The sequence below is a fragment of the Anolis sagrei genome, chromosome 2 (genome assembly GCF_037176765.1).
Source record: "Anolis sagrei isolate rAnoSag1 chromosome 2, rAnoSag1.mat, whole genome shotgun sequence".
NCBI lineage: Eukaryota > Metazoa > Chordata > Lepidosauria > Squamata > Dactyloidae > Anolis > Anolis sagrei.
In genome coordinates, this window is record NC_090022.1 from 101,986,616 (window position 1) to 101,998,845 (window position 12,230).

Below are 12,230 nucleotides of genomic sequence, written 5' to 3' on the forward strand. Positions count from 1 at the left end.
TGGTGATTGCTTTTGGCACCTTGGACAGCTCTTTAACATCAATTAAAACCCAACACAGATTCACCACTCGACTGCAAAAAAAGGTGACCTTTCTCTGCTTTTGGTTTTCCCATGTGGCTCAATATTTCTAATATTATTCAGGTAGCTCAGAGGGGAGGCAAACCACAGGAAATTGTTTGCTGCAAGGATACCACCAGAATGAGCTCCACATGTTACAGTCATCAAGTGATGAACAGACAAACATGTCGTATATACTTGAGTATAAGCTGACCCGAATATAAGCCGAGGTACCTAATTTTACCACAAAAAAACTGGGGAAATGGATTGACTTGAATATAAGCCGAGGGTGGGAAATGCAGCATTTATGGGTCAATTTCAAAATAAAGATACCACTAAAATTACATTAATCAAGGAATCTGTTGGTTAAATGTTTTTGAATATTCACATAAAACTGTAATTCAACATTAGACCAACTCTGATTCAACCATTATTCTAACCTTCTTCAATATGCTTACGTATCCTTCAAATAATAATAAATAGAGTAAAATAATAATAGTAATATTATTAATAATAATAGAGTAAAATAATAAATGCAACAATAACAATAATAAATAGAGTAAAATAATAAATGTAATAACAACAATAATAAAGTAAAACAATAATAACAACAACAACAACAAAGTAAAATAATAAATAACCTTGACTCGAGTATAAGCCAGGGGAGACTTTTTCAGCCTAAAAAAAGGACTCAAAAACTAGGCTTATACTTGAGTATATACAGTAAATATGCACTCATTTGAACCATAACCTGATCCAAGCCCTCCTCACTGCTGGAAGTGAAACAGATGGCAGAGCAAACAGAATTTTAGACTTATCTGAATTCAATCAAAGTGAGTGGTTGCTAGCCGCCTTGAGTCCTTTCGAGGAGAAAGGCAGGGTATGAATAAAGTAAATAATAATAATAACAATAATCCAAAAATCACAGAACGAAGTAACTGTTAACTCACAGGACATTTTCTTTCCATTACAAAAATCATCACAATAAGGGTATCAAACAGTATCCTTACTGTTCTCTAACTGTGATTATTACTCAGACTTAATAGTTTACTCTTACACATTATTACCAAGACAGCAGCTACAATCTCAGAATCATTGAGGTTATCACTGTAATCAATAAATCAAGACTCAAAAAATGACACATACCCCATTTTCCCAGACAAAATTAAGAAAACACAGCTCACTGTGCCACAGCCATAAAAACAAACCAACAAACCACAGCATTGCCAGTAACAAGGAGGCAGGCTGAAAATAAAATTATATCATTATGTAAGTGTATGTTCAATTTAAACCGCTATATATACATGTCCTTTTGCCTTCGAACACTTTTGCTTAGCTGTTCATGCTAACTTGTTATTGGAAACTTGAGGATAAATACATGCACCCAGAAAATCAAGAGAAGCCATGTGCGGCAATTAGAAGGAAGGTATAGACAACTCACCTGTAAACCACCACGCCAACTTCCTCTGGAAGGGGATACCAAAACAACAGCCCATGTGTTCCTATCCCATCCAGTCCCAAACCAGTAACTTATCCTTTCTAGAAGCAACAGGACAAGCACGATGTAGTCCACTTGCACAGTCCTTCAAATCTGCTTTCTGTGTTATTTGGAAGCTGCCTCTCAATGCACAAAGCATCTTTTGATGGTTGCCTGCATTCAGAAAGTGGGAGGTGCAGCCAGGCCCATCTCCCGAGAAGCAGTAGCAGCTGCCTAATGTCAACTCTTCAAACCACTGGGCTGGTTTCTCTTCCACGGTGCCTTTACAGACTGTAACACAAATGCCAGGCAACACATTCTTGGCATTCTGAGCTATGGTGGGTGGAGAGAAAAGTCCCTTGTAAGCCTGGTTTGGGTTCTACTTAAGAAGGCATGGAAAACCCACATGTCCCAGTAGTATAAATTTGCAACATTGTGCAAATGAGGAACACAACTTATTCAAATCTACCATGTTTCCCTGAAAATAAGACACTGCCTTATATTTATTTTTCCTCAAGAAGACACACTATGGCTTATTTTCAGGGGATGTCTTGAAAAGTATGGTACAAAAATCTACATTTATTCAAATATAGTTAAGTCAACTTCTTCTCCCTAAGGACTCACAACACCTACAGTAGAGTGTCCTGCTCCTCACTTCATGGAGGACATTTTTTTTCTTTCACTTTTTATGTCTCCTTCTACGCCTCAGCTTGCAGAAGGACCAGAACCTGACAGGGGGAGCCAACTTTGTTGATAGGGCTGTCCGCACCTCTCCGGTTACCTCCGAGATAGCAGCTGTCTTGATGGGGTAGATGAAGAGGGCTGCCTGTCTTCTTTACTACACTGCACCAGTACACTACATAGCCATGCGTATCACTATGTCTTATTTTGGGGGTATGGCTTATATTGCACAAATGCCTAGAAATCCTGCTACATCTTATTTTATGGGTATGTCTTATTTTTGAGGAAACATGGTAATCCCGTGCAAACCTAATTTGACAGGCAATTCACTTCTCCTCTTTGAGAACTGAAAGCATAATCTGCCTACTTGTTTTGGTGTTAAATGATAAGGATTGGCTGGGGATGATGAGAACTCTAATCCCATATATCTGGAGGACAGCAGATTGGAGAAGCCTGCATTTGAAATGTGCAGGGTGTATAGTGTTGCCCATAACTGTATTCAAGTTCTCTACTGGGCACTAGAACTTGAGGACCACTTTCCCCTTGCAGTATGCAGGAAAAAGAAAGACAATGGAAGAAACTGGAGATGTCCAAGCCCAAAGTTCACCTTCTAAAATATGGCTTGGGTAAGCAGACCAACATTGTTGGGTGCAGAATTTTATTAGAATTAAAATAGTTTGGAGTGGCTACTCACCAACTCAATGCCCAGACAGAGTTTTTAGCACAGGCAATCCATAGTTCAAACAAGGGAAGGAATGTCTCAAAATCTGAGGATAAACCAACCCCCACCCCATCCATGAGCAGGTCCTTGGAGTAACCCCACAAATGATCACCCCCATCCATCTATGACAAAATTCTCAGGATTTTGTTTCTTAATAATCCTGAGATCCTTATCTAAAATGCTTTTATCAGAAATATAGCTTCTTCCATCATGTTTCTGTACACTTCTACCTGTTCATGACTCTGTGTTTCAATGATCTGATGGCTCATTCAAGATTGTTTCAGTTCATACAAGAGAAATGCCTCAAGGCAGAGTGAAATATCTTTTCTTGATGCTGACACAAACACTGACGCAGATAAAATCTTGAAATGTACTGAAAGGAGAGAAGGAGGGGACATGCATGTTTTCATCACTACAGGCAGTCTCTGAGTTACAGACATTCAAATTACACATGACTCATACTTAAGAAAAGGGGTGAGATAACAAGAAGTGAGAAAAAACTACCTCTAGGAAGGGGAATTTACTCCTGAGTTATCAAGGGGAAAAAGTGTCTCAGCTGAAGCTTTATCACCAAACTTTGTTTCCACAACAAACCAAAATCCAATGATCACAGGGACAGAAAGTGAGGTGAAATCTTCTGAATATGGGCACAGACAGCAAAGCAAACATCATAGGAGTGTCAACCCTTTCTTATGCTATCCAAAGCTTAAATGTATATTGCATATCTTGTTAGGAAAACCCTATGATAGGATCATCAGAAATCAGAAATGACTTGAAGGCACACAACGATAATTATAGGTCATCCTGAAAGTTCAAAGTATTTAGTAAACCTGCTTTCAATCCACTGATTCATCCAGAAGAATGCTAGAAGCATAATATAATACCATGGCTACTGTCTTACACTGTCTTACACTTACCCAGCAGTAATATCTGATTAGAAGTGCATAGATTTACACTGCACAGTTGTTGTTGTTGTTTTTAAATCTAGTGCACTGTGCCCTGCAAATGTTTCCCAATGGGGTTGCACCACTTGCTGCTAACTGTTTTCAATTATGCTGCATCCACTATGTTTAAGATATTGTGCCAAAAGTGCTTAGGAGGTTTACGACAGAAGGATGCTGGCTGGCAGGAAGTTGTTCACTGTTGGGTAGACATGAGCAAAACACAGACTTCCTAAATCCTCATCTATCTCATAGGGAACCTTTTAACACTATGAATCTGACTGGGTGACTTTGGGTAAGTCACAGTCTATTAGAAAAAGGAAATACCAAATTTCATCTGAACAAATCAAGCCAAGAAACCCTATGATAGGGCTGCCTTAAGTTCAAACTTAACTCAAGGCACTTAACAGCAATTGTAGCATTATGATTTTATTTTACCTGCCATGGTTACATCTTGTGGAATTCCACTGGATGTTGCCATGGCAATGAAATAGGCTTCATACGGCTATAACTGTGTAGTGTGCAAGGGCCCTTGGTTGTTGTGGCTGGTGGGAGGGGAGGACGCCCTTGAGTATGCCATATTGGATTTTTTTTTTTTACGTATAGGTATGTGATTCAATGTCTTCAAGTTCAGGTTCTTTTAGTTCTGATTCACAGCTCTAACTATCCTGCAGTGCTTCAGAGTTGAAAAATACTGACTGCCATCATTCATCACCCTTGAGAAGGCTGACAGGAGCTGGAGCCCAACAACACCTGGAAGACCACTGAAAGTGTACAGATCACAACAGTTTGAAATAAGGAAGCTATAGATCAGGCATGGGCAAACTTTCTGATTTGGGGGCCACATGCTAGCACTCCCTGCTAGGAGGACTGGCTGTCCAGTGATGGAAGGAAAAAGAGAGAGGGAAGGAAAAGAGGGAGGGAAGGGGGAAGGAATGAGAGGAAAGACAAAAGGGAGGGAAGGAAGAATGAAAGGGTGGAAGGGAAGGAAGGGAAGGAGGAAGGATGGAAAAAGAAGGTAGAAAGGAAGAGAAGGATTGAAGGGAGGGAGGGAGGGAAGGAAGGATAAAGAAAAGAGAGAAGGAAGGAAAGACAAAAAGGAAGGAAGGAGAAAGAGGGAGAGAGGGAATGAAGAGAGGGAGAAAGAGGGAGGTGAGGGAGGAAAGAGAGAAGGAAGGAAAAACAAATGGGAAGGAAGGAAGGAAGGAAGGAAGGAAGGAAGGAGAAAGAGGGAGAGAGGGAAGGAAGGAAGGACAAAAGGATGGAAGGGAAAGAGAAAGAAGGAGGTAAGGAGGAAGGGAAGAGAGAGAAAAGAAAGAATAGCATAGTGTGAGAGAGGAGGGCCTGTGAAAAGAGCCCAAGGGGCCTGGGTTTGCCCATGCCTGCTGTGGATTGTCAGGCTATGGGCGCATCTACATCAGGCATCTACATCAGTGCATCTACGTCAAACCTGGGCCCTTCATGTGTATTGGACTTCAACCCCCACAAGCGGCTGAGGGGGGAAAAGAAAGGGCCCGCGGCCAGGAATTGTGGGAGTTGAAGTCCAAAACATCCGGAGGGCCCAAGTTTGCCCATGCCTGATCTACATTGCAGAAAAAAAAACATTTTGGTACCACTTTAACTGCCACGGCTGAATACTATGGGATCCTGGGCGTTGTAATGTCTGAAGCACCAGCATTCTGGCAAAGCAAGCTAAAAACTTTGTAAAACTACAGCTCCTGTGAGCCCACAGCATTGGGCCACTGCAGTTATAGTGATACCAAACTGCAATAATTCTACCGTGTGGGTGCATTCTATGGCTATGGAGGCCAGGGTTTGAAGACACACTTGAGCCCAAATCATATTCTCTCAGCCTCAAAAGTTGGCCATTGGGCAAACCTCTTCTGAACAAATCATGCCAAGGAAGCGCTATGACAGGCTCTCCATAAGTTGGAAATGATTGATTGGCACACAAGAGCAGCAGTAGTTGACCAGAGCCCTGGGAGAAAGCAAAGCAGAGCAAGAGCGGGGAGAGCCTGGGCGGGCAGAGACCAAGCCCTGAGATGCCCGAGCCCCCTTTGAGGCGCGGCCTGCCTGGCAAATGCGCAAGGAAGCGTCACGCCTGGCAGCCTCTGCCCACGAAGGGGGCTTCCCACGGAGGGAGCGGGAGAGCAGCCGCGCAGAAAGGCAGACAGCTCTACTGACCTCAGGCGGGAGTTCCTGGGGAGAAAGTCCCTGTGGGGCTCGACCGGCGGAGGTGCCTTCTCTCCCCGCTCCTCTTTCCACAGATCTTGGGGAAGAGGAGCTTTCGGGGAAGAACCCACCAGCCGTGTGCCACCTGGCTGGGAGGCGAAAGGAGGCGGCCCCAAGGTGCCCTCGGGAAACGTCTTGGAAACTTGGCGCAGGGCGCAGGAGGCTGGGTTGGCCAGCGGCGGAGGAAGGAGCCTCTTTCCCGGCAAAGGCTCCCAGGGAGCGAAGCCTAGAAAGAAGCAGGGCCAGGCGAGAGCCGGCTGGTGTTTGCCAGCAGCAGGCAGAGCTTGGGGGGGGGGGGGGGGGCGGATTCCTTTGCCCTCCCCTCCCCCCTTTCTCTCTCTCTCTCTCTCTCTCTCCCTCTGTGTGCGCCTTCCGTCCCAAACAATGGCCGGGTGTGCGCAGGAGGCCGGCCGCGGCGAGAGGTCACCAAGTTGTTTACCAGCCGATGGCCCTCGCCTGCGCCTCCCTGGCCTCAAACGAGCTCTTCTAGTCCAGCCACAGGCGCAACCCCAGGCTCTCGCTCTCGCTCTCTCTTTCTCACCCTCTCTGCCTCTGGAAGAAGCCAAGCATTTCGTGCCTGGTTAAACATCAACTGAGATTGCCGAGCTGCCTTTTTTACTCCCCGCCATGGGCCTGGGAAGGAAGCCCCAAAGGGCCTGTGTGCACGGAGGTGGGGCAGCCAGACTCCGGGCTGTTTGTTTACACCTTGCCAACTGGTACGTGCAACCTCCGCTGTCCTGCTCCAAGCTCCTTGCATCCGCTTTCGAAGGGAAAGGGAAATGTGTGCTGAAAGCCTGGCCAAAACCACCCTTTGCTCAGGCATGACATGTAACTTCCCAGTGCCGTTTGTAATTCTTCTTCCTTTGGGTTGTTCTTCGTTTACCGGGCTGTATAACTATGTTCTCTCCTGGCGTTTCGCCTGCATCTATGGCAGGCATCCTCAGAGGTTGTGAGGTCTCGTGGGAAATAGGAAAATGGGGTTTATATATCTGTGGAAAGTCCAAGGTGTGAAAATGAACTCTTGTCTGTTGGAGCTAGGTGTGAATGTTGCATCTGGCCACCTTGATTAGCATTTGATGGCCTAGCAGTTTCAAGGTCTGCCAGCTTCCCACTTGGGAGGAATCTCTTGTTGGAAGGTGATTAGTTGGTTCTGATTTATTTATTATTATTTATTTAGGGTATTTATATCCCGTCCTATCTCAACCTCCACAGAGGGACTCAGGGCAGCAACAACTGACACAGCACAGTGCCCACAACAAGAAAAAACATAAATATACATATTATAATAAAAACAATAAAACATATCACCGATTGAAGTTGTCATCCTAAAAGCAGTCCACCATAGTCCATTAAACCATAACTCTGCCAGGAAGTCAGTCTAATCCGCAAGGGCCCGATCCCTCAGCCAGGATTTTACTTTTTTTCAGAAGGTCAGGAGAGATGGAGCGGATCTGATTTCGTTATGGGAGGGAATTCCATAGCCAAGGGGCCACCACAGAGAAAGTCCTATCTCTCATCCCCACCAAGAGTGATTGCGATGATGGGGGACTGAGAGCAGGGCCTCCTCTGATAATCTTAAAATCCTACGTGGTTCACAGCGGGAGATACATCCAGACAGGTACTTATTTCTTTCATGGACAGAATCACTGAGTTGCTGTGAGTTTTCCGGGCTGGATGGCCATGTTCCAGAAGCCTTCTCTCCTGACATTTCACCTACATCCATGGCAGGCATTCTCAGAGCTTGTGAGGTCAGTTGGAAACTAAGCAAGGGCGTTCTTTCTCCCACCCTGGACCTTCCACAGACAGGCATGCAGCCGGGGGGGGGGGGTGAGGGGCTTCAGCCCCCCCCCCCCCGAAATTCTCATGGTGGTTCAAGAAAAGGCCTTACTGTTACTTAATGTTCCCGTTTCTCTCTCTCTGCCACTTTCTCCCTTTGTTGTTAGATTACTTCAGTTGTTCAGGAAGGGGGCAAGAGATGAGGAAATCTTGCCCTTACTAGTACGCTCTGACAAAAACCAACTGCAGCATCCTCTCCTAGCTTGTATGTTCTCCCCAATACCTTTTAGAATTTGGATCACCACACTGATGTTGCTTGACCATGTTCTGTTTTCATCTGTGAAATGTTGGATGGTACATTATGGTGACCCTATCACAGGCATGTAGCCGGGGGGGGGGGGGGGGCTTGAGGGGCTTCTCATGGTGGTTCGCGAAAAGGCCTTACTGGTGCATTATTTAAACTGTTATGTTTATTCATATCATGATCTGATCACCATGCTCAATATATCCCATATGCATGGGGGTATTGGGGTAATGATACAAAAGGTTTGCTAGGCTAGACCCTCTTTCACTCAGACTCAGCCCCCCCCCCCCCCCGAAACTCAGCCCCCCCCCCCCGAAATCCCCCTGAAAATTGTTCCCCCCCCCCCGAAACGAAATCCTGGCTACGGGCCTGTCCACAGATATATAAACCTCCCTTGCTTAGTGTCCAATATACTGCACATCCTCTAAAGATGCCTGTCATAGATGTGGCTGAAACATCAGGAGAGAATGCTTCTGGAACATGGCCATACAGCCTGGAAAACTCACAATATATGAACACTTCCCTCCAGAGTTGTAGTACAATGCTCAAACCACTACATCATGCTTTGCCTATAGTTTGTCTCCTTTTCTTTCTTTCCAGATATTTTTCAAAATGCTGCAATCGCAGAGCTCAGATGTGAATGTCTGACAGAAGATCCTAATATTCCCTAATATTTCTGGATGGTCCCTGAAGGAACAATACCCCCTGCGGGAGTGGCTGAGTCTATGGCAAACCAAAGACTCGAAGGAAACAGAACTCTTTAGCATTTTTCACCTGCAAGTGTATATGTGTGTGGATAGATAGATAGAGTAGCATACCAAGGAGCACCTGGTGGCACAGTGGGTTAAACTGCTGAGCTGCCGAACTTGCTCAACGAAAAGTCAATGGTTCGAATCCAGAGAGTGGGGTGAGCTCCCTCTGTTAGCCCGAGCTTCTGCCAACCTAGCAGTTCTAAAACATGCAAATGTGAATAGATTGATAGACACTGCTTTGGTGGGAAGGTAACAGCACTCCATGCAGTCATGCTGGCCACATGACCTTGGAGGTGTCTACGGACAATGCCAGCTCTTTGGCTTAGAAATGGAAATGAGCACCACCCCTCAGAGTAGAACACGACTAGACTTAATGTCAAGGGGAAACCTTTACCTTTTACCTCAGTGGCATACTATCTCTGATCCCAAGATATACTTATCTTGCCATATAGCCAAGATACTTATTCTCCATAAATCTGTGAGTCTAAAGTATTACAAATAGATCATCATCTCTTTCAACTTCAAAATAATAAACACAGTAGTGTCCAGTCTTCCCTTAAATACATGCAAGCCAAAGGACCTGTTTTAAAATCTATGCACAAACACAGACCTACCATTCATGTTAGTCAATTCCCATATCGTTTGATGGTAGGCAGTTGACGTGATCCAAAAGCTTCCCTGTCTTCCCTGTCTTCCATGGTTGCAAGTGAAAGCAGAGCTGAGCCTGGTGGTTTGATTTATGGCTCACCTGGCATTCCAACCTTTGCCAGACTGATTCTCAAGAGGAATCTAAAGAATGCAACGTCATATCTACGGTATTGCACAAGCGGCAGCAACATAGTAAAGTTGAGCTGCTTGGAAGACTGAGCACAAGAGAAAGGGGAGGGGGAGGAAACCAGAAAGCTGTTCCTTGATGGATTAAAGGGAGAAAAGATTTCCTGACAGCCTTCAGAAGGCCAGATATGAGAATGGGCTGGTGGTGCGGTTATGTTTTAGCGGAACTGTCTTATCTTTTTAATTGCATTTTAACTGAATTGTCTTGATATTGTAACTAGTTTAATATTATTTTAATATTTATTCTGTGTGTGTTTTTAATTGTTCTGTTTTTAAAAAAATGTGAACCACATTGAGTCCCTGTGTTGGTGGGAAAAGTGGGATGCTGATGCAACTAAGGCCCCTTCCACACAGCTGAATATAATTCCACATTTTCTACTTTGAATTGGAATATATAGCGGTGCAGACTCAGATAATCCAGTTCAAAGCAGATACTGTAGGATTTTCTACCTTGATATCCTGGGTTATATGGCTGTGTGGAAGGGCCCTAAAGCGACAATGACTTCAAGAGCAGGACAAGAAGGCTATGCAATAAAAGATTGATTATTTGAATAACTTAAGAAAGTGTTCTTTAATTCTTTATATGCCTTACCTCTGGTATTATTTAAATATTACATTCCTTAGCTGTAATTTCTTTAATATACATAGAATTTGGGTTTACAGCAATTTTAGAAGATATGTTGCCTTCCAGATCGTATTGAACACCGAGCTTCCCTCACCATTCGCTATCTGGCAAGAGCAACCAAAGAATGTGAAGAATTGCAGCCCAAGCACTCCCTGAGGACCACACGTTGCCCACTCCTAGTTCTGTGGGAAATGAAATATATTTAAGCAATATATTGTGTTAAAGCATAATATTCTGTAATCCTGTTTAATAACATACTGAGGGATTTTTTTTGGTGGGGGGTGAGTTATTATATTTTGGTCTGTTTTAATTATTATTATTATTATTATTATTATTATTACTATAATATTTATTTATACCCCACTTTATCTCTCCTGAAGGACTCAAAGTGGCTTGACATAAAAGCATGAGAATACAATTTAAAATATACAAATATGCAATCATTAAAACAGAATTAAATATAAAGAGCATTAAAATTAAGTTAAATTCACAGTTCAAATCTATTAAAACATAGGTAGGTAGGTAGGTAAAGGTAGTCCCCTGACATTAAGTCCAGTCATGTCTGACTCTGGGGTGTGGTGCTCATCTCCATTTCTAAGCCGAAGAGCCAGCGTTGTCCGTAGACACCTCCAAGGTCATGTGGCCGGCATGACTGCATGGAGCGCCGTTACCTTCCCGCCGAAGCGGGTACCTATTGATCTACTCACATTTGCATGTTTTCGAACTGCTAGGTGGGCAGAAGCTAGGGCTGACAGCGGAAGCTCACGCCGCTCCTCGGAATCGAACCTGCGACCTTTCGATCAACAAGCTCAGCAGCTCAGTGCTTTAACCCACTGCGCCACCAGCGCCACATATCCAAAGTTAAAAACCAAACTTAGATGGGTACTGTACTAATTGTTTTGTTTTTTTACTTTTGTATTGAGCTTTTTAAAACCTGAATAAAGTGTGGGATTGTTAGCAACCTTGAATCCCCACAGGGAAAAAGGTGGGGTATAAATAAAGTTAATAAAAATAACAATAACTATTATTATTGTTATTTCCCCGCAACATATAGACAGGTCTGTCTAAGTTCAATGATGTGACTTGCCATCTAAATTGGAAGACTGCATATATGTAAATCTGAATCTTTTATAGCACATTTATTGTAAGAGGTAGAACCAGACAAGGGAATTTACTTCTACTATTTCTCCATGAAGGCTCCAGTCCTAAGTAGACATGCTAGCGAGTGAGGAATGTTAAACTCAGTCCAGTTTATATTTGAGCAAACAGACTGTTTACCCAGACATAAATTGGACTGAGCTTAAGGTTCTTTACTCAACTATTTGGAGCTGACAACCAATGTGTTTCTATTGTATCAAAAATCCTAATAACAACGAACTTTGAATTCTGCTCTTTACTGTTGGGAAAAAGGAGATTCTTGTATCATCAGATGCAGGAGATGGGAACAAGTGCCCATCTATGAGATATATGGTGTATATATATCAGTGATGAAGCCTGAAATCTGATGTTTTCAAATTATAATATCTAGCCAAGCAATGTGGTTTTTAAAAAACCAAGCAAAGTCTTGAAAGCTACGGAAGATCCATAATTTATTTATTTATTTAAAACTTTTATATCCCGATCTTCTCTACCTCTGCAGAGGGACTCACACACACATACCAACACACACACACGCACAATGTATTTCTCTGTAAGCAAACAAGAAATTAATTAAATAAATAGTAAATTTAAAGTATTTCAAAAGTAAGATGATGAAGGGGCTTGATACTTCTCTTTGCTTGCCTATATTAGTCTATAATTAGGGAATACGACTGCAGTATTATAAAAAAA

General features: G+C 43.3%; 1 protein-coding gene across 8 annotated transcripts in view; it reads right to left on the reverse strand.

Moving 5' to 3' along the window:
• The window catches only part of SH3TC2 (SH3 domain and tetratricopeptide repeats 2), a 57,950-nt gene that overhangs the window by 37,709 nt on the left and 8,011 nt on the right, over positions 1–12,230 (reverse strand). Inside the window, exon 1 of one of the 8 annotated variants that reach the window (XR_010909197.1) lies at positions 1,499–1,864. The exons of 2 other annotated variants lie outside the window; for them this stretch is intronic. Coding sequence is in view for 3 of the 6 variants with exons in the window: in XM_060765090.2 (XP_060621073.2) it covers positions 1,499–1,553 (55 nt within the window). In the remaining 3 variants the exon portion in view is untranslated. Of the gene's footprint in view, positions 1–1,498; positions 1,865–6,061; positions 6,407–6,650; positions 6,737–9,555; positions 9,709–12,230 lie in introns of those variants that run through there. 5 more of the 8 variants (XM_067463717.1, XM_060765094.2, XM_060765093.2 and 2 more) reach the window with 5 other exon arrangements.